Source organism: Haliotis rufescens, unplaced genomic scaffold, assembly GCF_023055435.1.
Source record: "Haliotis rufescens isolate VD_foot unplaced genomic scaffold, xgHalRufe1.0.p SCAF_21, whole genome shotgun sequence".
Taxonomy (NCBI): domain Eukaryota; kingdom Metazoa; phylum Mollusca; class Gastropoda; order Lepetellida; family Haliotidae; genus Haliotis; species Haliotis rufescens.
Window position 1 is genome coordinate 8778533 of NW_025963902.1, and position 23143 is coordinate 8801675.

The window sequence follows — 23143 nt, forward strand, 5'->3', positions numbered from 1 at the left end:
GGAATATTGCTGAGTGCAGTGTTATACCAGAAACTAACAAAACGAACAGTGGGAATAACGGAGGTTTTGTTTCAGTCTTAGGTTCGTAAGGGACACAGCTACACATTGAACCCCTGTGGAATCTGGATCAGAGAATGTCCTCAGCAACCTATCGTTGGTCATAAGAGGTGACATGATAGTTGGCTGGGGGAGGGGGCACTTATTGGAGCTGGTTGCTTTTAATGCACAGTCAAAAAGTTACAGCCCTTCTCATATTGTCCTATAACTTTATTATATTTATATATTAATTGGTTAGTGTTGGCAGGAGAAAAGTGTTCAAAACATTTCTTCTTTTCCAAATTTGTAAAATCTTGGGTTGAATGAATGGTAGACCAAGCTCTTAAAAAGGAAACCAGCAACAGAGACTGGAAATGTGAGGTTTCTGCTGATGATAAATGTCAGGCATTTACAATAGATGAACACTACTTTTTGTCTTTTTTTATATTTTTAAGTTTTTTTCCTCAAATTATTCTTCTTGATTTCCTCAAAATGTTAAGTAGTTTTTAAGATAAATTTTCAATAGGTTTTAATGATAGTATTTGAAATATTTTATTTAGTTTGATAGCGACTTATTTTGCTACATTTTACTTATTTCAGGTCAGAAGAATTAAGAAACCCATTGCATTTCAATTTTATTTTTTTCACATTTCAGTTTTGGGAGTCGGTGGATTCGTAATCCAAGTTTGAAAAATGTCTGGCCCTAGTAAGGTTGCCAATAACGTATCGCTGTAGGGGTGGTTGGGTAGATTTGTGGTCATAGTGTTGGTTCGGCACACCAAAGGCCTGGGTTCCACTCGCCACCTGGGTAAAATGTGTAACACCTTTGATATGGCTGGAATAATGGTAAAACTTTCTCACTTGTATAACTGCTACATGTATTTCCTTCCCTTGTCTGCCACAAGGTGGAGCAGTATGGACATGACAAGCACCAAGTTTGAGGAGATCATGTCCAAGCACAACATGCACGAGAAGGATGAGTTCAAGTCTCTGAAGAACCAACACATCTTCTATCAGGCAGGAACGAGCAAGGGAGGAAATCCTGTCTTCTACTACATCGCCAGGAGATACAAGTCAGTAACTGCTTGGGTCTCCAGTTTAAAATTGGAAACTTAGAATACTCATTTCTACTGGGTATTTACCAGCGGTGTTCATGTATTCATGTTTTGTGATCTTTTGACTTTCTATCCATCCGTAAAACATCTGGTGTTGCCAATGTTGCTTCTTCCTTCAAAGACTGGGGTGTGGCGGGTGGCGGGGGCAGTCGCCTAAGGTGACACAATTTGCTGTGTAAAGAGTTCATTTGTACCTTGGGCACACCAGAAACCTATGATGGTGGGTTAGAATGCTGGTTCGCCCTGATAGTGTTTCTAGGTCAGTACCATCGCCATGCTCGTGGGCTTCACCAAAGTGGTAAAAGTGTGAGACCTGCGTCACTTCGGGCTTTCCTCCCACATCAAGCTGACCCGCTGTGATATAACAGGAATAGTGTTCAAAGGGACTCTAAAACCAACTCCCTCACTCCTGTTTCAGAGTTGGTGAAATTAATGGTGATCTTCTGATCTACCACGTGCTGCTCACTCTCAAGCCCTTCTACCACAAGCCCTTCGAGCTGGTCATAGACTTCACCCACACATGCTCTGAGAACCGATTCAGGGTAAGTATGGTATGTTCCACTGTTTATTCTCCTGCATGATCTTCTCTGCATGATTGGTGGTGAGTGCTGCTCTGCATGATTGATGAGTGCTGCTCTGCATGATTGGTGAGTGTTTCTCTGCATGATTGGTGAGTGCTGCTCTGCATGATTGGTGAGTGCTGCTCTGCATGATTGGCGAGTGCTGCTCTGCATGATTGGTGAGTGCTGCTCTGGATGATTGGTGAGTGCTGCTCTGGATGATTGGTGAGTTCTGCTCTGCGTGATTGGTAAGTTCTGCTCAGAATGATTGGTGATTGCTGCTCTGCATGATTGGTGAGTTCTGCTCTGCATGATTGGTGAGTTCTGCTCTGCATGATTGGTGAGTGCAGCTCTGCATGATTGGCGAGTTCTGCTCTGGGTGATTGGCTAGTGCTGCTCTGGGTGATTGGCTAGTGCTGCTATGCATGATTGGCGAGTGTTGCTCTGCATGATTGGTGAGTGCTGCTCTGCATGATTGGTGAGTTCTGCTCTGCGTGATTGGCGAGTGCTTCTCTGCATGATTAGTGAGTTCTGTTCTGCATGATTAGTGAGCTCTGCTCTGCATGATTGGTGAGTGCTTCTCTGCATGATTAGTGAGCTCTGCTCTGCATGATTGGTGAGTGCTGCTCTGCATGATTAGTGCGCTCTGCTCTGCATGATTGGTGAGTGCTTCTCTGCATGATTAGTGAGCTCTGCTCTGCATGATTGGTGAGTGCTGCTCTGCTTGTATGTCTGGTGAAGGTTCCTCCAGAGTATTGTAATATCTAGTAAGCTTAATGCTATATTCTGGTCTTAGTGTGATGGTGACTGGATTTTGTATGAATGCAATGTACCCTGTATGCTAACAAACTAAATATTTATCTGCTTCTTGCTAACATTCTCACCAAGTAAAGCATCAAGTGACAGAATAACTTTAGTAATATGAAAGAACTGAGTGACAGAATAACTATAGTAATATGAAAAAGTATTCTTGAGTGTTCTTTAACTTCTTTGAGTAGTATATGATGTAATGTGCAAATGTTCTTTTCATTATTCTTTCATTTTGTCCTATCAATCAAACTGTAATTTTGATCACCTTCCATTTAAATGTTTTGACTGATGAGGCACTGTGGTACCGTGCCCAGGTTCAAGGGTTGTGTGAGTCTGTCTACTTGTTGTTTGTTTCAGACCGACTTCCTGTCAAAGTGGTTTGTGGTGATGCCAGAGAACGTGTACCAGAACATCGTCGCCGCCTACATCTACAACTGCAACTCCTGGGTACGCGAATACACCAAGTATCACGATCGCATCCTCGCACCTCTACGCGTCAACTATGTAAGTGGATTAACACTTGTAACATTTGTTTAGTTTGTTTATTCTTTAACTCCGCACTCAGCAATATTCTAGCTGTATGACAGCGGTCTGTGATTGATATCATGAGCATCAATTGAGGTACAATGACATGCATCAACCAAGTCAACGAGCTGGGCCACCCGATCCTGTTAGTCGGCTCTTACATCAGGCATGGGTTGCTGAAAACCTATTCGAACCCAGATCTTGACAGGTTTGTAACATTTTTCTTTAGGGATATTACAGTTGTAAGCTAAGTTTTGTTTTTATCAAGCTTGTTGGCTGCTTCCGGTGAATTCACTCAACTTGTTGTGATGGATCATGTTAATTGACCTCGGCAGTAATCTTGAACACAGTTGTAAACCATTTCACCTTTTTCGCCATTTCATCTCAATTTTTTGTCCAAAATGGCAGCCTAATTTGATCAAATGCTGTGGCTTGTTGATCCAGAAGGTGTGATGTGATGTCAAACACTGTTTTTTCTTGCCTAGATTTGATTACCTTTAGGATGCTGTGACATTGTTGGAATATTGCTGACTGGAGTGTTAAACAACAGTCAAACTGAATTGAGCACTTTGATTTTGTTTGATATACTTTAACACTGAGCGGTGTCAAATCCAGGTTCCTCAGTCCTATAACACTCACTCTGAAATGAATTATAAATGTCCACTTCCTTTGAACACCCTACCTCTATTACATCATTGCCATAAGTTCATATTTTGGCTGTCAATCACACTATACATCAATTTAAATTGTCAACAGACGTCCTCTTTGCTGTCAATCTATCTATATAGTTGTGAGGTAAATCCTATCCCTGACAGGAAACGCAACTGCGCATGCGCCGGGTGGGAAACCATCACTTCTTTCCTGTGCGTCCAGATGTAAACAAGCAGAGAAACATTGCTGATCACATCTGAACAATTGGTTACAATCTCACTATACATCTTCAAGTTTGACTATTACTACATCGTACAGTAGCAGCTGCACTTCAAGGGGGTATAAGAATGTAAGCGTCTTTCTTGACAGAACAACCGGAAGCTTAACTTCATCGATCATCCGGCCAAGTTGAACGAATACATCGACCCTGACCAGCAGAAGTTGCCAGGGACAACTGTCTCCCTGGAGGAGGATCTCAGAGTGTTCAACAATGCTCTCAAGCTTTCCCATAAAGACACTAAGGTTGCCATAAAGGTAAACTTTCATTAAATGACTCCGATGCCAACATAGCTTGACTTTTGTAAGATTCTTTTCAAAATGATCAAAGGCACTGAAGATATTTTATCCTACAATAAAGAATACTTTTTGAGTGATGTCATAATGGGGTGACGTCGTGATGCTGTTAAATTTTTAAATATAGAAATAAAAACAAAACATGTGGCAGACCTTATAATGATGCGAGCAGTGCCAAGACTATTATTTTTTTAGCCTTAGTCTTGTCAAGTAATTAGTTGTTATTTCCTGAGAAGAAGTATGGCAGGGGGATGTCAACCAACTCCTATGCTGCAGTGTTAGATAAGTTTTGAAATAAACTTGTAAAATAAATGGTATCTGACCGCCACTGTTGATGTAAGCTCTATGTACCCTCACACTTGTTTGTGTTGCATGTGTATTCCAGGTTGGTCCAAATGCCATCCAGGTGACGTCCTCGGAGAAGAGCAGAGTGTTGGGACACCAGGTTCTCCTTAATGATGTCTACTATGCTGCGGAGATAGAGGAGGTGAGACTGCCACTGTCCATGCTGGGAGACGGCAATGTCTTTGTGTTAACCCACAATTTAGCTTTGTGGTCGGGTTTGTAGAGCCTCTGCCTGCAGAGCAGGTCAGTTTGATATCCAGCTGTATCATTGCAAAAGATGTTAAAAGACTTGTTTTGTTACCTGCCTGGAGCTTGGCATTAAGGGGATAAAATAAGGACCTGTTTCAATATACTGTGTCTGAGTGGGGTATCCATGTTAAACTGAATTCAATCACTGGAAAGTGTGGTCCAGACTCAATTATTTACTGGCTGCTGTCATAGCTAGAATATTGATAAGTGTTGCATTAAAAAGCAAACAAACAAACAAATCATAATATGAATCACTGGTTTGTCTGGTCCAGACTTGATTATGAACATGCAGCCTTGATACACGTGGATTATTGCTGACGGCGAAATTACACACTGACATTGGAACAGTTATGACAGCATTCAGCACTACCCAGCTATTGCTTGTGGATTTAATTCAAAGGTTTGTGAAATGGCAGCGATTTATCATGTCCTAACACAGTGCTCATATTGTCTTCCAGGTGTGTCTAGTAGACGACAATCAGTTCACACTGACTATCGCCAATGAGAGTGGCCCTTTGTCTTTCATACACAATGACTGTGATAACATTGTCCAAGCCATCATACATATCAGGACTCGCTGGGAACTCTCACAGCCGGTAAGATCTAAGTTCATCCAGATAGGTTAACCAACATTTACTTGTGTTATGCTATATTGAATATCTAAATTTGGGCGCATTTTTACATTGCATACAATGCAACAGTTTAAAATTAAGCTTTAAAGCATCTTCATTCCTCTTCATTGGTCCTGTGAGGCGGTTGGGTAGCATAGTGGTTAAAGCGTTCGCTCGTCATGGTGAAGATCAGAGTTCAATTCCCGACATGGGTACAATGTGTGAAGCGCATTTCTGGTGTCCCCCACCGTGATATTGCTGGAATATTGCCAAAAGCGGTGTAAAACCATACTCACTCACTCATTGGTCCTGTTGTTGGTAAAGTACAAGTCTCTACAAAGCCAGTGTAAAAAAAATCCCCAAAACGTCATTCAGACACCCAGACTGGCAACTTTGCAAATTTACCAGATGAAATACTGCCAGTCTAGAATTTTATTACACTAATGAGCACAAGTTATAAAAGGGTAAACATAAGAATAGTACTGTTTATATATATAATTAATGTAACTTCCAAAAAAATACTAATATGGTGGATTGTCAAGTTAGTAACTTTAACTCTTGACCATCAGGCGTGCAACTTTTCAAAACGGACCCTCTGTCATCAAAATAGACTGTCATGGACTGTTGGGCAGGCGGGAGGGGCTGTTATTTGCAACTCTGTTGATTTGTGTGTTTTCCTCCTCAGGACACTGTGGCAGTTCATACAAAGATCCGCCCTAAGGATGTGCCCGGAACGCTACTGAACGTGGTGAGTAAACGTTCACGATATATATCACAGAAACGCTCTTTCACTTTGAATCCTAAAATTTGTGAGAACGTCTGGTAGTAATCACTCTGTACTGTCTGACTGCTATTCTATTTTAGGGGCGGTGGGGTAGGCTAGTGGTTAAAGCATTCACTCATCATGCTGAAGGCCTGGGTTCCATTCCCCACATGGGTAGTTCAATGTGTGAAGCCCATTCTGGTCACTCACTCACTCTTTGCTTTGCTTTGCTTGTGTCCAGGCTCTCCTGAATCTGGGCAGCTCGGACCCCAGTCTCCGGTCAGCTGCCTACAACCTGCTGTGTGCTCTCACCCAGACCTTCGACCTGAAGATAGAAGGTCAACTACTAGAGACCAATGGTAAGAGTGACCTCCCTTAGTAATCATTATTGCAAGCTCCTTACAGCAAGTCTCTAATCTATTGATCATCAGAGTTACCACCCTTATTGACCTTTGCACTCATCAAGCCTTTTTAGAGAATAACTTGATCAGCATTGGTACACTGACCTAAAACTTTTGACATATTTTTGTTATATTTTGAAAAAAAAACTTGACATGAATGGGATGTGGAATAATTTTAGGCAAAGTGAAAATTGAGTGGTTGCAAATGAGTCGTCATGCCGCTCTGAACTGGATTGTTGCTTATGATGTCAACCACTGGCTTACCTCAATCACTTGATTGTCCGATGCAGACTCAATTATTTACGGATTGCCATCATCTTGCTGGAATATTGCTGAGAGCTGAGTTAAGCAACAAAACAAACACTGTTTGATCGTGAGCTGACCCAGGTCATTGACTATTAACAGATTATTGACACGCTGCTGAGACATTGCTGAATTGTTTCTGACTGTTGTGTACGATGCATTTACTCACTCCCTCCTGTACCTTTGTGTGTGCAGGTCTGTGTATTCCTGCCAACAACACCATCTTCATCAAGTCCATCAGTGAGAAGCTGGCGGAGAAGGAGCCGCACCTGACGCTGGAGTTCTTGGAAGAGTGTATCCAAGGTTTTGGGAACTCCAACATTGAGATGAAGCACTTGTGTCTGGAGTACATCACACCCTGGCTGCCCAACTTGACCAGGTATAGTAACAACAGATGCCCTGGTGGGAATTGGGGTTAGAATAGTTCCCCAGCAACCAAACTTGACCAGGTATAGTCACAAAAGTCCTTGTGGGGATTTGGGTTAGAATAGGTCCCCAGCAACCCAACTTGACCAGGTATAGTCACAAAAGTCCTTGTGGGGATTTGGGTTAGAATAGGTCCCCAGCAACCCAACTTGACCAGGTATAGTCACAACAGATGCCCTTGTGGGGATTGGGGTTAGAATAGTTCCCCAGCAACCAAACTTGACCAGGTATAGTCACAAAAGTCCTTGTGGGGATTTGGGTTAGAATAGGTTCCCAGCAACCCAACTTGACCAGGTATAGTCACAAAAGTCCTTGTGGGGATTTGGGTTAGAATAGGTCCCCAGCTACCCAACTTGACCAGGTATAGTCACAAAAGTCCTTGTGGGGATTGGGGTTAGGATAGGTCCCCAGCAACCAAACTTGACCAGGTATAGTCACAAAAGTCCTTGCGGGGTTTTGGGTTAGAATAGGTCCCCAGCAACCCAACTTGACCAGGTATAGTCACAAAAGTCCTTGTGGGGATTGGGGTTAGAATAGGTCCCCAGCAACCCAACTTGACCAGGTATAGTCACAACAGATACCCTTGTGGGGATTTGGGTTAGAATCGGTCCCTAGGAACCTATGCTGGTCGTAAGAGGTGATGAAGTAGAGCGTAGAGACTTGGTTGATAGTGTGTCCTTGTACCCTGATTGCATAGGTCGTTGCTCACAATATTGGTCACTGGGCTGCCATCATATAGCTGGAATACTGCTGAGTGGGGAGGTAAACAAACAAGTAAAACAGAACTCTTGTCATAAAAGCAGAAAAACATTAGGATTTCACCTGTAAAGATCCGGGTGAGAATAGGTCTTCAGCAACCCATGCTTGCCATATTCTGCGACTATTCTTATCGTAAGAGGCAACTAACGGGATCGGGTGGTCAGGCTCGCTGACTTGGTTGATGCATGTCATCGTATCCCAATTACATGGATCGATGCTCATGATGTCAATCACTGGATTGTCTGGTCCAGACTCGATTATTTACAGACTGCCATCATATAGCTGAAATATTGCTGAGTGCGGCGTTAAACAACAAACATCATCATCATCATTATCATCATCATCATCATCATGTTAAACTACGGCATGGTATCTCAGTGAGTAGCACTATAATAAAATGTCTGGATTGATACAAGAAACCACATATACACGTTCACTTTGCTGTGAAAAAATAAAAGTGCAATAATCTTGACATGACATTAAATCCAATTTCCCACCTTACGTAAGCTGTGGATGTCTTTGTAATCACAGGTGTGTTGTTTGTGTCAGGTTCTGTAAGCAGTGTGATGAAAACAAGAGGCAGAAGGTGGCGCTCATACTTGACAAACTCATCACCATGACGATAGAGGAAGAAGAGGTGAGCAATGGCAGTCCTGAAGCCAGTCTCATGTTTGTCTTGTGCAAACTGGAAATCATAAATCAGTTTTCTGATTGAACAGATTTTGTGTATCAATATGAAGGATGCAAAATGATGTTTGATTATAATTTTTTTAAATAATGTTTCACAATCGTTCCAGTAAACATATTAATCAATAGATACTAAATTTCTACTCAAGCAGAGGAACAATTTTGTAGACAAAAATGACATTTGTCCCAGTGCCAAGTGCTTGCCATAATTACACTTAGTTCATGTCATATGTGTTTGAGCTGTGTTATATGTGACCTTCTTCCCCGCCAGATGTACCCATCCATCCAGGCCAAGATCTGGGGCAACATTGGTCAGATCGGGGACCTCCTCGACATGGTGCTAGACAGCTTCATCAAGGTATGGAAAACCAGCAGCACTTCACATCCTGGGATTCAAGGTTGAATATGTCCCAGTGCCCCTTGCTTGTCTTAAGGGTTGACAAAGGCTGACCTGGGTATTCAAGGTTGAATATGTCCCTTGTCATAAGGGTTGACAAAGGCTGATATGGGTATTCAAGGTTGAATATGTCCCAGTACCCCTTGCTTGTCATAAGGGTTGACAAAGGCTGATATGGGTATTCAAGGTTGAATATGTCCCAGTGCCCCTTGCTTGTCATAAGGTTTGTCTAAGGAAAATGGAGTTGTTACAAGGTGTAACCTGGCTCATTATGTGCTCAAATTATTGGTTCATAAAAAATACCGCGGCATTATTCAACATTCATTCAGTCACTCCTTACTCAAACTGATCTGTATGATATTTCACAGGTGAGGATCGATCCAATTCTGAAATGTTTCTCCTTGCACCTTGATTGTATTTATCTTGTCTAGAATGTCAATGTAAGTTTATTTTGTGACGTCAGTTGTTGAATGAGATACGGATTTGACAGACATTTTATGTTGATTGATTTGTTTTCAGAGAAGTGTCACGGGTGGTTTGGGGTCCATACAGGCGGAGATAATGGCGGACACAGCAGTGGCACTCACCTCCGCCAACGTCCAGCTGGTGTCTCGGAAGGTCATCGGTCGCCTCTGCAGGGTCAGTCTCGGTTGTTATACAGCAGGCCTGTAACCAGTGACTACATGGGACTAGATACTTTAGTGTTGTGTGATTAGAGGTTAATTTAATTCTGAATAGTTCATGTGAATATCCTACCTCGATTACATCGCTGCCTAACCCTGTATGTTGTTGTCACCACATGATAAAAATCTTCAGATTTTCAACAGAAGTCCTCTTCACTGTCAACTATTCACTGACAGTTGTGCAGACAATAGTGTCCTACTGCTAAGTGCTGTTTCAAGCGCAAGGCGGGAAATAACTACTTTCCTGTGTGTGCTATGTTAATTTGAATTTGAATTTCATTTTAAATGATTGCATAATAGCTTTTTGTGTTGGAATAATAGCTGTTAAGAGGTTATATTGTTTTGCTTGAATAACTGACTTTAGCGAAAGCTTCTTGTATCTTGTAGTTGTAAAAGAGCATCATGAGCAGGCCCACCCTTATGCCGGTATTTTTTGTCTCTGCAGCTGATAGACAAGACATGCACGTCACCCACACCTACACTGGAGCAGCATCTGATGTGGGATGACATCGCCATCCTGGCTCGCTACCTCCTCATGTTGTCTTTCAATAACTCACTTGATGGTAAGCAGGGCCTACAAAACCGTCTGAGACCTAAGTGGATAACACTCCCATACTTGACTGTTGGCTTCAGGGCCTCATTCCACAGAGTGATCTTAGACCTAAGAGGATAACACTCCCATACTTTACTATTGGCTTCAGGGCCTCATTCCACACAGTGATCTTAGACCTAAGAGGATAACACTCCCATTCTTTACTGTTGGCTTCAGGGCCTCATTCCACAGAGTGATCTTAGATCTAAGAGGATAACACTCCCATACTTTACTGTTGGCTTCAGGGCCTCATTCCACAGAGTGATCTTAGACCTAAGAGGATAACACTCCCATACTTTACTGTTGGCTTCAGGGCCTCATTCCACAGAATGATCTTTGACCTAAGAAGATAACACTCCCATACTTTACTCTCGGCTTCAGCTAGGGCCTCATTCCACAGACTGATCTTAGACCTAAGTGGATAACACTCCCATACTTTACTGTTGGCTTCAGGGCCTCATTCCACAGAGTGATCTTAGATCTAAGAGGATAACACTCCCATACTTTACTATATTGGCTTCAGGGCCTCATTCCACAGAGCGGCCTTAGACCTAAGTGGATAACACTCCCATACTTTACTGTTGGCTTCAGGGCCTCATTCCACAGAGTGATCTTAGATCTAAGAAGATAACACTCCCATACTTTACTATATTGGCTTCAGGGCCTCATTCCACAGAGTGGCCTTAGACCTAAGTGGATAACACTCCCATACTTTACTGTTGGCTTCAGGGCCTCATTCCACAGAGTGATCTTAGATCTAAGAAGATAACACTCCCATACTTTACTATATTGGCTTCAGGGCCTCATTCCACAGAGCGGCCTTAGACCTAAGTGGATAACACTCCCATACTTTACTGTTGGCTTCAGGGCCTCATTCCACAGAGTGATCTTAGATCTAAGAAGATAACACTCCCATACTTTACTATATTGGCTTCAGGGCCTCATTCCACAGAGTGGCCTTAGACCTAAGTGGATAACACTCCCATACTTTACTGTTGGCTTCAGGGCCTCATTCCACAGAGTGATCTTAGATCTAAGAAGATAACACTCCCATACTTTACTATTGGCTTCAGGGCCTCATTCCACACACTGATCTTAGACCTAAAAAGATAACATTCCCATACTTAACTGTTGGCTTCAGGGCCTCATTCCACACACTGATCTTAGACCTAAGAAGATAACACTCCCATACATTACTATTGGCTTCAGGGCCTCATTCCACACAGTGATCTTAGATCTAAGAGGATAACACTCCCATACTTTACTATTGGCTTCAGGGCCTCATTCCACAGAGTGGCCTTAGACCTAAGAAGATAACACTCCCATACTTTACTCTCGGCTTCATGGCCTCATTCCACAGAGTGATCTTGTCAGATCAGAAACCCCCTAATTTTGGTAACAGACAATATGTTTTAAAAAAAGATCCCAGCCCAAGGATCAACTGATCTGTCAATGTGTATTTTCCAGTTCCTCTTCATGTTGGTAAGATTTGTGTCCATCAATGAGCCTGCCTATCTTCTGTTTCAGTTGCTAGTCACCTCCCATTCCTCTTCCACATCGTTACTCTGCTAGTCTCCACGGGACCGCTGTCGTTGCGGGCGTCCACGCACGGACTCGTCATCAACATCATCCACTCACTCTGCACATGTTCACAACTACACTTTGGGGGTGAGTTCAGACCTGTGTCATTTGTGCAAGTTGTTGTTTAACTGCTTGTTTCCATTAGGCTATAAAAAATAATGAAAGAATTGGTTCTCAGGCAATGGCTCTTGAAAATATAATGCGGGTGGGCGTGTTTTGGTTTCTTTTTGGTCGTTCCAAATAATGTGACCAAATAAACAGTTATGTAACCAAATAAACAGTTATGTACAACCCACCTGGGGTCTTCCTATATGAACGTATTCCTTGATGAGTATTCCTTGATACAGAATTTGGCTACCGTTGGACTGGAATATTTAAGTACTTTTTTGAATTTTTTTAAATGGAAATAAAAACGAAACCTGTGGCAAACTTTATGATGATGCGGGGGTGCCTGAGAACCAAGACTATATTTTTGGCCTTACAATACTTTCTGTAGCAATGGTTTCAATACTAGCAAATGGTACATGGAATAATCTCTGGCTAATTGTATATATTATTGAGCTGCCAGTATGAGCTTTATGACTTTTCATTAACATCATACAAAATCTCCCCATAAGGGAGTTTGTGATTCAGATTTATACAGATTTTATTATACTTTTACAATAGCATATGTTTGCTTGTCTCAAACTATGGATGATATTACAGGGATTTATCTGAGATTCCAATATAAGTACCTCTGTCAGGCAAGGAAAAAAATCGGTGTTTTGTTCACAAGTGGGATTTTCTAAACATTACTATTTTCTTAAAGTTTGAGGTATTTTAACTTTATTTTGAATGAAATATCAAAAACTAAGCATTAAAGCCCTTCCTCATTGTTGGTCCTGATGCCAGGGTAATACAAGTAACCGCTGTAAAGATATACCATTTTAGATACAACTACTCATATTATAACTTTTATTCCAATTTGGAGGGGCGGTCGGGTAGCCTAGTGGTTAAAGAGTTCGCTCGTCCCGCTGAAGGTCCAGGTTCAATTTCCAACATGAGTACAATGTGTGAAGCCCATTTCTGGTGTCCCCCCGCAGTGATATTGCTAGAACATTGCTAAAAGCGGCGTAAAAACGCACTCACTCCAATTTGGGTACCTCTACTGGCATTTCTGCACATTAAGGGCCAAATGTAAGCCTCAGAGAAGTTCTAGATAAATCCCTGCATTACATTATTAGCAGAAATATGTGATTAAATCATCCTCATCACTAAGAGAGCTTCTATACTTGTGTTAGATACCCATGTCAAGGAATCACATCACTACATGATCTGACTCCGCCAAACGCCATGCTTTTCCTGTCTTTAACAAGTATCAATATTCCACACACAGAGAGCCCAAATTCAGACAATCGATCTCTCTCCCCAGAGAGCACCCTCCAGGTACTCAAGCTGAGTCTGGCGGAGTTTTCACTCCCTAAGTTTTACCAGCTGTTTGGGATCAGCAAAGTTAAGTCTGCGGCCGTCAGTGCCTTCAGGACCAGTTACCGCCCGGGGGATAGATCGTTCACCATGTCTCCGCCCGAGAATGAGAAGATGCCTCTAAGTTCTCTCGAGGCCATCGCCGACGCCTTGCTGGAGATCATGGAGGTAGGGATGTCATGGATGAAGCAGGGAGTTACAGGAGGTCCGGGGATGGTGACACTTTATATCTCCAGTGCTTCGGTAAACCTACACTCAGCCCTGGTTCCATTCCCGTGGTTCTCGCGATCTGAAATTATCTGCCCTTGATTTTCGTTAGCTAATTTGATTTGCTTCGCGACTTAGTCCAGTCAGAATGCAAGTTACAAACTAGCCTTAAGTTGGGCTGGCGACATCAACAACATGGTGTCCAGTCCCATGTTTACAATAGAGTTTGCGAGAAGTTCAACATTGAAAAACAGACTGACACACAAAAGAAATGGTTATTTTATGTCCATCTCCCTTTCCCATTTTTTCCCCTTATTGTGACGTTTGATTGGTCGGTAAAATAGTAACAACAATCAAGATTTAAGACGACGAGAACCACGGGAATGGATCCAGGGGTCATATGTAGATTTACTGAAAAGTGAGCCCTGGAGATTCAGAGGCTGGAACGGTGGGGGGTGATGTATGATGTGTCCAAGATCTGATCTATTCCAGAGCAATCATATATATATATATACACTGCTATTTCCACAGACCTGTATGATGTATTCAATATCTGACCTATTCCAATTTTGACCGTTATTCCCCACAGACTTTTGTGATGTGTCCACTGTAACACCTATTCCAGTGCCCTATTTTACACTATTTCTACAGTCCTGTATGATGTTTTCAAAATCCTGACCTATTCCAATGGCGTAATATTGACCGTTATTCCCAAAAGGCTTGTATGATGGGTCCACCATAATACCTATTCCAGTGCTCTAATATACACTGTTATTCCCCACAGGCCTGTATGAAGGATATCCCCAGCTGTGAGTGGTTACAGCAGTGGACAGACCTAGCCAAGAGGTGAGTAGAGCAGAGGCATTAGTGTTAGATGTTGCCTTGGCAGTATGCTGTGAGAAAGTATTGAGACTTGCTTCAGATTTAAGTCAGCCTTGTCATCATGTTTGTTGTCAGCCTGGCACATTATAGGTGCCCTGTAGTCCAGGGGAATCCGGTGGCCACGATGGCTGTTGGTACCTTGGCACAGAATGGGTCATCAGTACCCCAGGGGAATCCGGTGGCCACGATGGCTGTTGATACCTTGGCACAGAATGGGTCATCAGTACCCCAGGGGAATCAGATGGCCACAATGGCTGTTGGTACCTTGGCACAGAATGGGTCATCAGTACCCCAGGGGAAACCAGTGGCCACGATGGCTGTTGATACCTTGCCACAGAATGGGTCATCAGTAAGTACCCCAGGGGAATCAGATGGCCACAATGGCTGTTGGTACCCGGGCACAGAATGGGTCATCAGTACCCCAGGGGAATCCGGTGGCCACGATGGCTGTTGATACTTTGGCACAGAATGGGTCATCAGTACCCCAGGGGAATCAGATGGCCACAATGGCAGTTGATTGTGTACATATTTGTAAGGGGATCATTTGGTCAGACCAACTTTGAGAGATCTTTCCTGTACTGATTAGGTCTAATATCGTGATTATTATTGTGATGTTCATTTACTTCTTTCATCCTAATGTGACTACACATTGGCATCCATGATGTAGATTAAATTGATACCACTTCAACATATTGATGCTTTCCTTTTTTCAGATTTGCATTCCAGTATAACCCAGCCTTGCAGCCAAGGGCCATCATTGTGTTCGGGTGCATCAGTAAGTCTGTGACTGACTCTGAGGTGAAGCAGCTCCTTAAGATCATGATGAAGGTAAGTCTAGAAGCATCCTCTCACCTGTGTACAGGGGACCTGCCCTTCTGGGGATCCCTGGCTACATTTGGTCCCCAGCAACCTATGCTGGTCGAAAGAGGTGACTTAAAGAGTCCTGTGGTCAGGCTCAGTGACTTGGTTGATAACATGTCATCATACCCCAGTGGTGTGGATCATTGCTCCCAAGACCTGTGAAGATCTGGGGTAGTTTAGGTCTTCAGCATCCCGTGCTTGCCTTAACAGGAGACTAATGGGATCGGGTGGTCAGGCTCAGTGACTTGGTTGATGACATGTCATCATACCCCAGTGGTGTGGATCATTGCTCCCAAGACCTGTGAAGATCTGGGGTAGTTTAGGTCTTCAGCATCCCGTGCTTGCCTTAACAGGCGACTAAGCTTGTTATAAGAGGCGACTAATGGGATCGAGTGGTCATGCTTGCTGACTTGGTTGATGCATGTGATCGTATCCAATTTCATGCATCGATGCTCATGGTGTCAGTCACCGGATTGTCTGGTCCAGACTCGATTATATACGGATCAGGTGACTTGGGTGATGACGTGTCATCATACCCCAGTGCTCACGATGTCAATCACTGGATTGTCTGGTCTAGACTCGATTATTTACCAATAGCTGGAATATTGCTGAGAGCTGCGTTAAACAACAAACAAACAAAACATGATGACACAGATGAACAGTAGTTGTGATAAGATGAGTTATGACACAAGGCCCTGGCCCTGATAACCCCGACCTGATTGCTCCCTTCTTCAGGGCCGTCCTCCCTATTCCTTGACCTTCACCCACACCTGTACTCTGCAAAGTTTTGGCGAGAAGTCGGACTCCCTACAGGACCAAATGGGCCCCCGACGAACCCAGCCATCTTGCATTGAGGTACACTGTTATCATGGGCTGTATCGTCATGGTCTAATACATGCTTTTGTTTCTCTTTCTATTGCAGGTGTTCAAACCTTTTAATTTTCAAAATACATGGAGCTTCCCATGTCCGGTAATCCTTGCTGCAATTCTGATAGTTCTGAACCTGATCCCTTGCTCTCCTGTTGTTCTTTCTGTTCCCCTGCTTAAGAATGACTTTCATTTTAGCTTAACATTTTGATTAATTTTTGGCTGCACTGCTCTGTGGGACCAGTAGAGCATCCGGAATCTTGTACTGTCCCTCATCCCTCCTGTCCCTTGGCAAATAGTGTGATGGAAATATGGTGTCTAGAAAATGTGTTGAAAGTTCAGTGAGACCTTATTTTGTCATACAACTCAAAAGAAGATAAAGGACACCACATTTATATCCCCCGCCAAAAAGTGGAAGAGGGATATCTATAGGAATTGGTGCTGTCCATCCATCCTTTCATCCATCCATCATGATTCCTTTCCGGAGCAGAACTCCAAAACCATGAGACATATCTTAACCAAACTTTGTACATACATAGGTCTAGTGGTGAACTGGTGCTTTTTGATGGTTTGGGATTTAAAAAAATTGTTTTCTAGCTTCCATGGCAACAACTTTGACTTAATCTGTCATGGCTGGTGGGTATTGCAACACAGCCTTCCAATTGTGGGTGTTCTTTTACTTGTTTTGAGTAGTATATAATAGGAATAAAATAAATACACCCCCATCCCCCGATATATGATAATTATGATGGCGAAACACACTCGGCTAATAATCTCAATTCACATTTTGTGGGACTAATTTTAATCTATTTTTGTCAGACTAAGATCAGTAAACAAAATTAATAATAAGTAGCATATCTGGCTCATGGAAATATCGGTTTGACAGGTTAGTCAACAAGATAATCATGTTTTTGACAAGGAAAGCTATATATTCTCTTTAGTATAGTTTACGCCGGGGCATGGCTGGCCCAGTCGTCTAAGGCGCCGCGATTCGCTGTGCAGAGTTGCGTCCCTTGGGCACGCCAGAAACCTATGATTGTGGGTTCAAATCCGGGTTCGCCCAGATTTCTTTTCTAGGTTTGTCAGTACCATACCCGTGCTTTTGAGTTTCACTGAAGTGGTAAACGTCTGAGACCTGCATCACTTCGGGCTTTCCTCCCACATTAAGCTGACACGCCCTGATATAACTGGAATACTGTTAAAAGCGACGTAAAACCCAACTCACTCACTCACTAGTATAGTTTATAATGAACTAAAGTTAAGGCAGACTCATTATCAACACTTGGTCCAATATCATCGCTCCACTTGTCTGAACATATGTTATATGTTTAATATGTTATGCAGGGGTTTAAAAGTCATACAGCTGGATTATTGCCGAGTGCAGCATTAAACGACAAACAAACGAATACCAAACCAGACTTTGTCATGTATAAATGTTGTGGGATTCATTATATGTTGTGCATGTGTTGTCAAGAATGATCAGTCAATAATGTGAGCTGCAGTGCCTCAATTAAACACTTTTTTATAGTATGGTGACATCAGCGCTACAGATAAGCTGCGTATTTGCGTAAGATACCCCCCCAAAATATAACAACCCTATTCCTTTCAACTAACTTGCGTACAGAAACACAGGTATGACAGGAAAAACTTAAATGTATAAAAACAGCATGCGTAAATACCCAACGAAGCTTTTTCAGCATGCGTACAATGGAGGTTATTTCTGAAACACAAATACGAGCTAATTTACTTTCCGAGTCAAGCCTATATTGAGAACTGTTACCTATATACATCTAAAACATTATTTCATTTTTTTTAAATCTCAAAATGTTTTCTCAGTTTAGGGAAAACCCAGAAGAGTGATGAATAGACGAGTGAAAAAATATTGGTTACCCAATGAAAATGTAATAAGCCAATTAAAATAGAAACCGTCGAGTAAAAACTCAATTGCTCGAAAAGTTATCTGGAGCTCTGTTACATGTTGAAGTATTTAGGGGTGTTTTGGTTAACATAGAAAGTGTGGCAATAGTCATTATAAAACCAGTTGAGCACAGTCCCACTTTAGAGTGATTTGTGCAACAAGATGTGTAGAGCTATCACAAGTAGTTCATACCTGTTTGCTGTTGTACTGTGGCTTCAGTTAGTGTGGTTTGCTGTTGTGTGGTCTGGAGCTGTGTTTAGTTTCACAGCCTGTTGCCTGTATAGTAGCATTGTTTATAAAAAAACTTTGGAAGAAATGTCATCACAAGCCCTATATGACACTAATAATCCATGCTTTTCATTTAATGTTTTGGGCAAAATATGCATGTAAACTTTGAAATAAGTGTCAAAATGTAAAACCAGCTGATTACTTTGTTCACTTGAATCTCTCTCTCTCTCTCTCTCTCTCTCTTACTCACTCACTCACTCTATCTCTCTCTCTCTCTCTCTCTCTCTCTCTCTCTCTCTCTCTCTCTCTCTCTCTCTCTCTCTTCTCTCTCTTTCTCTCATTTGTATATCACGGATACCAGTACCAATAAAGAGGAAGATACTTTTGTGCTTAGTTATACATTGTTACTGAAGATTCAGTGTTAAAATACCTCAGAATTTAGGTAAATAGGTTTAAGCAAAGAAATATATTTGAAAAAAATATTGATTCTTTTTCCCAGTTTGCCTACAATGAGCACTAGCCTAAAGTCGTACACGAGTCAATGGTTTGATTTGCAGGCCCTGGAGTCCTACACCGATCTGACGTTGATCGAGGCTGTCGTCATGTGTCTCACCAGGCTACAACCCATGCTGAAGGCGGTGAGTAACGCAATAATGTCCATCTCCTTGTTGACTGACCACTACAACCCATGCTGAAGGCGGTAAGTAACGCAATAATGTCCATCTCCTTGTTGACTGACCACTACAACCCATGCTGAAGGCGGTAAGTAACGCAATAATGTCCATCTCCTTGTTGACTGACCACTACAACCCATGCTGAAGGGGGTGAGTAACGCAATAATGTCCATCTCCTTGGTGACTGACCACTACAACCCATGCTGAAGGCGGTGAGTAACGCAATAATGTCCATCTCCTTGTTGACTGACCACTACAACCCATGCTGAAGGCGGTGAGTAACGCAATAATGTCCATCTCCTTGGTGACTGACCACTACAACCCATGCTGAAGGCGGTGAGTAACGCAATAATGTCCATCTCCTTGGTGACTGACCGCCACCGTGGTCTAGTGGATAGGGCGACTGCCTGGAGATGTGAAGGTTGGGAATTTGATCCCCTGCTATGTCATACCAAAAGAAGTTGATATGTGGTACTTGTTGTTACCCTGCCTGGCATTCGGCATTAAGGGGCTAAAACAAGGACTGGTCGGCTCGGGAGTCAGTGTGCTGTGTCTGAGTGGGTCATTCGTGTAGACTGAGGAATGGTATCTGAGTAGGCAAGGAATATTAAAAAGGCATTAGTCTGGACAGTCTCTCTCTCTCTTTCTCTCTTCAGTCACTCACTCACTCACTCACACACAGCTATATGAGTGCAATATTCTTGAACATGATGTTAAGCCCCCCTCACCTCACCTCACCTCACCTCACCTCAACTGCTTGTCCATGTACATCCCCCTTGTTTATATATAATGCTTAGGGACTGTCCATTTGTTACCCTCAGGGAAACTTGGATTCTTTTGAATGGATGATTTCTTCATTCTTGAAAATAGTGAAAATGTAATGTTGCCTCATATACACAGTTGACAGACAAGCTCCATTCCCTCCCACCTCACCCTCCCCTCAGAATATTAAATTAGTAATTTACTATAGATGTTGGGGTCATGTTTCAAAGGTACATCAATGATAGGTTAAGTTAAATTTGATACTTCTTATCAGTTTAAAAAAAACAAGAAATTTTATTCTGCGATCAGACAAGGAGATTGGTATACTTGTGTCACATATTTCAGGAGTCTCCAATCCACAAGTTCCTGTTCTGGGTGGCAATCTCAGTACTGCAGCTGGATGAAGTGTCATTGTACGCGGCGGGACTTGCCCTGCTGGAGCAGAACCTACACACGCTCGACAACATGGGGCTGTTCGAGAAGAAGGTAGGTCGGGGAGGAGAACTGACTAGCTGGGTTATGTGTGGGTGGTTGGCTGGGGAGGAGAACAGAATAGCTGGATTTGTATGTTGGTGTTAAAAGTGGAGCACAGCAGCTGTAGACTGGGGAGTAGAAGAGAATAGCTGGGTTGTATGGTGGTGGTTATTTTAAAGTTGAGGACCTGGGAACAGGTGGTAGGTTGGGGAGGAGAACAGAATAGCTGGATTGTGTGTTGGTGGTAGGTTGGGGAGGAGAACAGAATAGCTGAATTGTATGTTTCTTTTATTTTTGAAACGTGGAGGATCTATAGGGACAGGTACTTGGCTGGGGAGAACAGAATAGATGGGTTTTGTGTTGGTGGTGGGTTGGATAGGAGAACACAATAACGAGGTTGTTTGTTGTGTGTTATTTTAAGTGGAGAACCTGTAAACAGAGGTAGGTTGGGGAGGAGAACAGAATAGCTGCTGTAGGAGAGGAGAACAGAATAGCTGCTGTAGGTGATAACAGCATGATGGTGTTAAACAATGGTACACCCGTGTCGTGTTCATGTCAACGTTCATGTCATGCTTGTCATGTTCATGTCAATCTTCATGTCATGCTTGTCATGTTGCAGTCCCTGGAGAAGATCATGATGGAGACGCGGGAGCCCCTGGAGTGGCACTTCAAGCAGCTGGACCACTACATGGGCCTCAGCTTCCAGTTCAACTTCAACTTTGCTCTGGTTGGACATTTACTCAAAGGTGGGGATTCTGTAATATCTTGTAGCTGAGAATTGTCATCTTGCGTGTTGCCATGATTATGAACAGGCCTGGGTGGCCCAGTCATCTAAGGCTCCGCAATGCGCTGTGCAGAGTTGCATCCCTTGGGCACATCAGAAACCTATGATTGTGGGATCGAATCCCTGTTTGACATGATTATGTTTCTAGGTTTGTCAGCAACATAACCACGCTTGTGATTTCACCAAAGTAGTAGATGTCTGAGACCTATGTCACCCCGGTCTTGCCTCCCACATAAAACTAACACGCCTCGTTATAACTCGAATACTGTTCAAAACAGCATTAAACCAAACTGACTCTGAACCAGTCCTCCTGTTTTCAAGTATATTGTGATTTGAAGATGTAGCTGGCCTGTATCCCAGCTGAGACCATTTCAGTTTTTTTTCTGTATTTGGATCTGGATTTGACTGATTGGTCATGTAATGCAATCTTTTCTCTGTGTCAGGATTCCGACATCCATCCCCCACGACTGTGTCCCGGACAATCCGCGTCTTGCATCAGCTTCTCAGTATTACAGTGAAACCAAGTGTCAGGGACAAGTTTGAGGTGACCACACAGACTGTGGCATACCTTGCAGGTGGGTAGTACTGTGTTGTTTGTGTTGACTGGAATAATCTAGCAATATGATTCTTCGACCTTTTTAAAAAACTTTTGGAACACAGATCTGCTGACCCTATTTTCCTCAAACTTTGGAAAGAAATAAAAATCCAAATTTATAAATACTTTTTCTGTCGAAACGTCGCACTCACAAAATTATTTTGAGATTACTCAGTGTTTAAAAAAAATGATCAGATGTAGAACATATGTTGCTCAATTTGACATACATATTCCGCCAACTTTTTCAGTCAAGAAATTCGTTGCATAATATGTCTAGAGTTATGTCCCTTGTGCTTGATACACAGACTTGCCGAAATTAATTCCCTTTTTCTTCCGAAATAAAAGATATTGTTATGCTCAAGTATGTTTCATAAATTGTTTTTAAATATAACTTTGCATAAATAACTACATTGTGAATATATTAACTTGGTCTCGTCGCTATATGGCTGAAATACTGACGATGCGACGTTAATTTTAACTCACTCACACTCTAAAACAACAAAAAACAAATCTTCCAGTTGACAATGGCGCTAAAGATTGCAATTTCAATTATTTTTTTCTGCTCGTACAGGTAATATTTGTTGAAATTTTTCGTGATCCAGTTTTGAAAAATAAACATTTGATGTCTTGCTTCAGCCTTAGTGTCGGTGTCAGAAGAGGTCCGCAGTCGGTGTCATCTGAAACATCGGACAGCCAACTATATGATATCGGAGTCCCCATCAACAGAGAGTCTGAATACTGAGCTGTCCTCTTCCCAGGGGGTGTCCCCCTCTGCTCCCCCTCCCACCACCACTGTAGTCACACCCCCTCAGAATGCCCCGCCCACGACTGCCTCCACCCCTCTCCCACGGAGACAAAAGAGCTGTGACCTTCTGGACCAGAATGCAATGACGGCAGCGCGTATGGGGAAGAATGTGCAGCTCACGCAGAGTCAGGTAGGTGGCGCTGTGTTGCTGTGGCTTGCTTGCTGCTTGCTAGACTAAGCTAGTCATGTAGATATCGTAGAAAGGAAGCATGATCTATCAGCATCACGGGCAGATTGAGTAGAGCTAGAATGTACTACACAATGTAGTGTGGGCTTGGATTGAATAGCAGGCTAGATAGTGAAGGTTAGTGATGGTAGAACACAATGTGAGAGCATGGCCTGAATCTAAAGGCTAGATAATGTCTAGTATGGATCTAAAGGCTAGATAGTGGAGGTGATTGATGCTAGACCATATTGTTAGAGCTTGGCCTCAATCTAGTGGCTAGATAGTGTGGCTGAGTGATGCTAGACCATAGTTAGGGCATGGCCCCAATCTAATGGCTAGATAGTGTGGCTGAGTGATGCTAGGCCATATTGTGAGAGGTTGGCCTCAAT

The 23143-nt window shown here is 42.7% G+C and overlaps 1 protein-coding gene across 5 annotated transcripts in view; it reads left to right on the plus strand.

Moving 5' to 3' along the window:
- Positions 1–23143, plus strand: part of LOC124150823 (neurofibromin-like) — a 46005-nt gene that overhangs the window by 13153 nt on the left and 9709 nt on the right. For 3 of the 5 annotated variants that reach the window (XM_048401218.1, XM_048401220.1, XM_048401223.1), the window contains 23 exons: positions 942–1109; positions 1570–1702; positions 2879–3025; positions 4067–4231; positions 4656–4757; positions 5323–5460; positions 6161–6223; positions 6480–6597; positions 7138–7321; positions 8677–8764; positions 9086–9172; positions 9731–9850; positions 10340–10457; positions 12014–12154; positions 13443–13699; positions 14523–14584; positions 15334–15448; positions 16217–16336; positions 19052–19132; positions 20276–20416; positions 21024–21150; positions 21632–21763; positions 22420–22718. In XM_048401218.1, the coding sequence (XP_048257175.1) occupies positions 942–1109; positions 1570–1702; positions 2879–3025; positions 4067–4231; positions 4656–4757; positions 5323–5460; positions 6161–6223; positions 6480–6597; positions 7138–7321; positions 8677–8764; positions 9086–9172; positions 9731–9850; positions 10340–10457; positions 12014–12154; positions 13443–13699; positions 14523–14584; positions 15334–15448; positions 16217–16336; positions 19052–19132; positions 20276–20416; positions 21024–21150; positions 21632–21763; positions 22420–22718 (3106 nt within the window). The remainder of the gene's footprint in view (positions 1–941; positions 1110–1569; positions 1703–2878; positions 3026–4066; positions 4232–4655; positions 4758–5322; positions 5461–6160; positions 6224–6479; positions 6598–7137; positions 7322–8676; positions 8765–9085; positions 9173–9730; positions 9851–10339; positions 10458–12013; positions 12155–13442; positions 13700–14522; positions 14585–15333; positions 15449–16216; positions 16337–19051; positions 19133–20275; positions 20417–21023; positions 21151–21631; positions 21764–22419; positions 22719–23143) is intronic. The other 2 variants (XM_048401222.1, XM_048401219.1) reach the window with 2 other exon arrangements.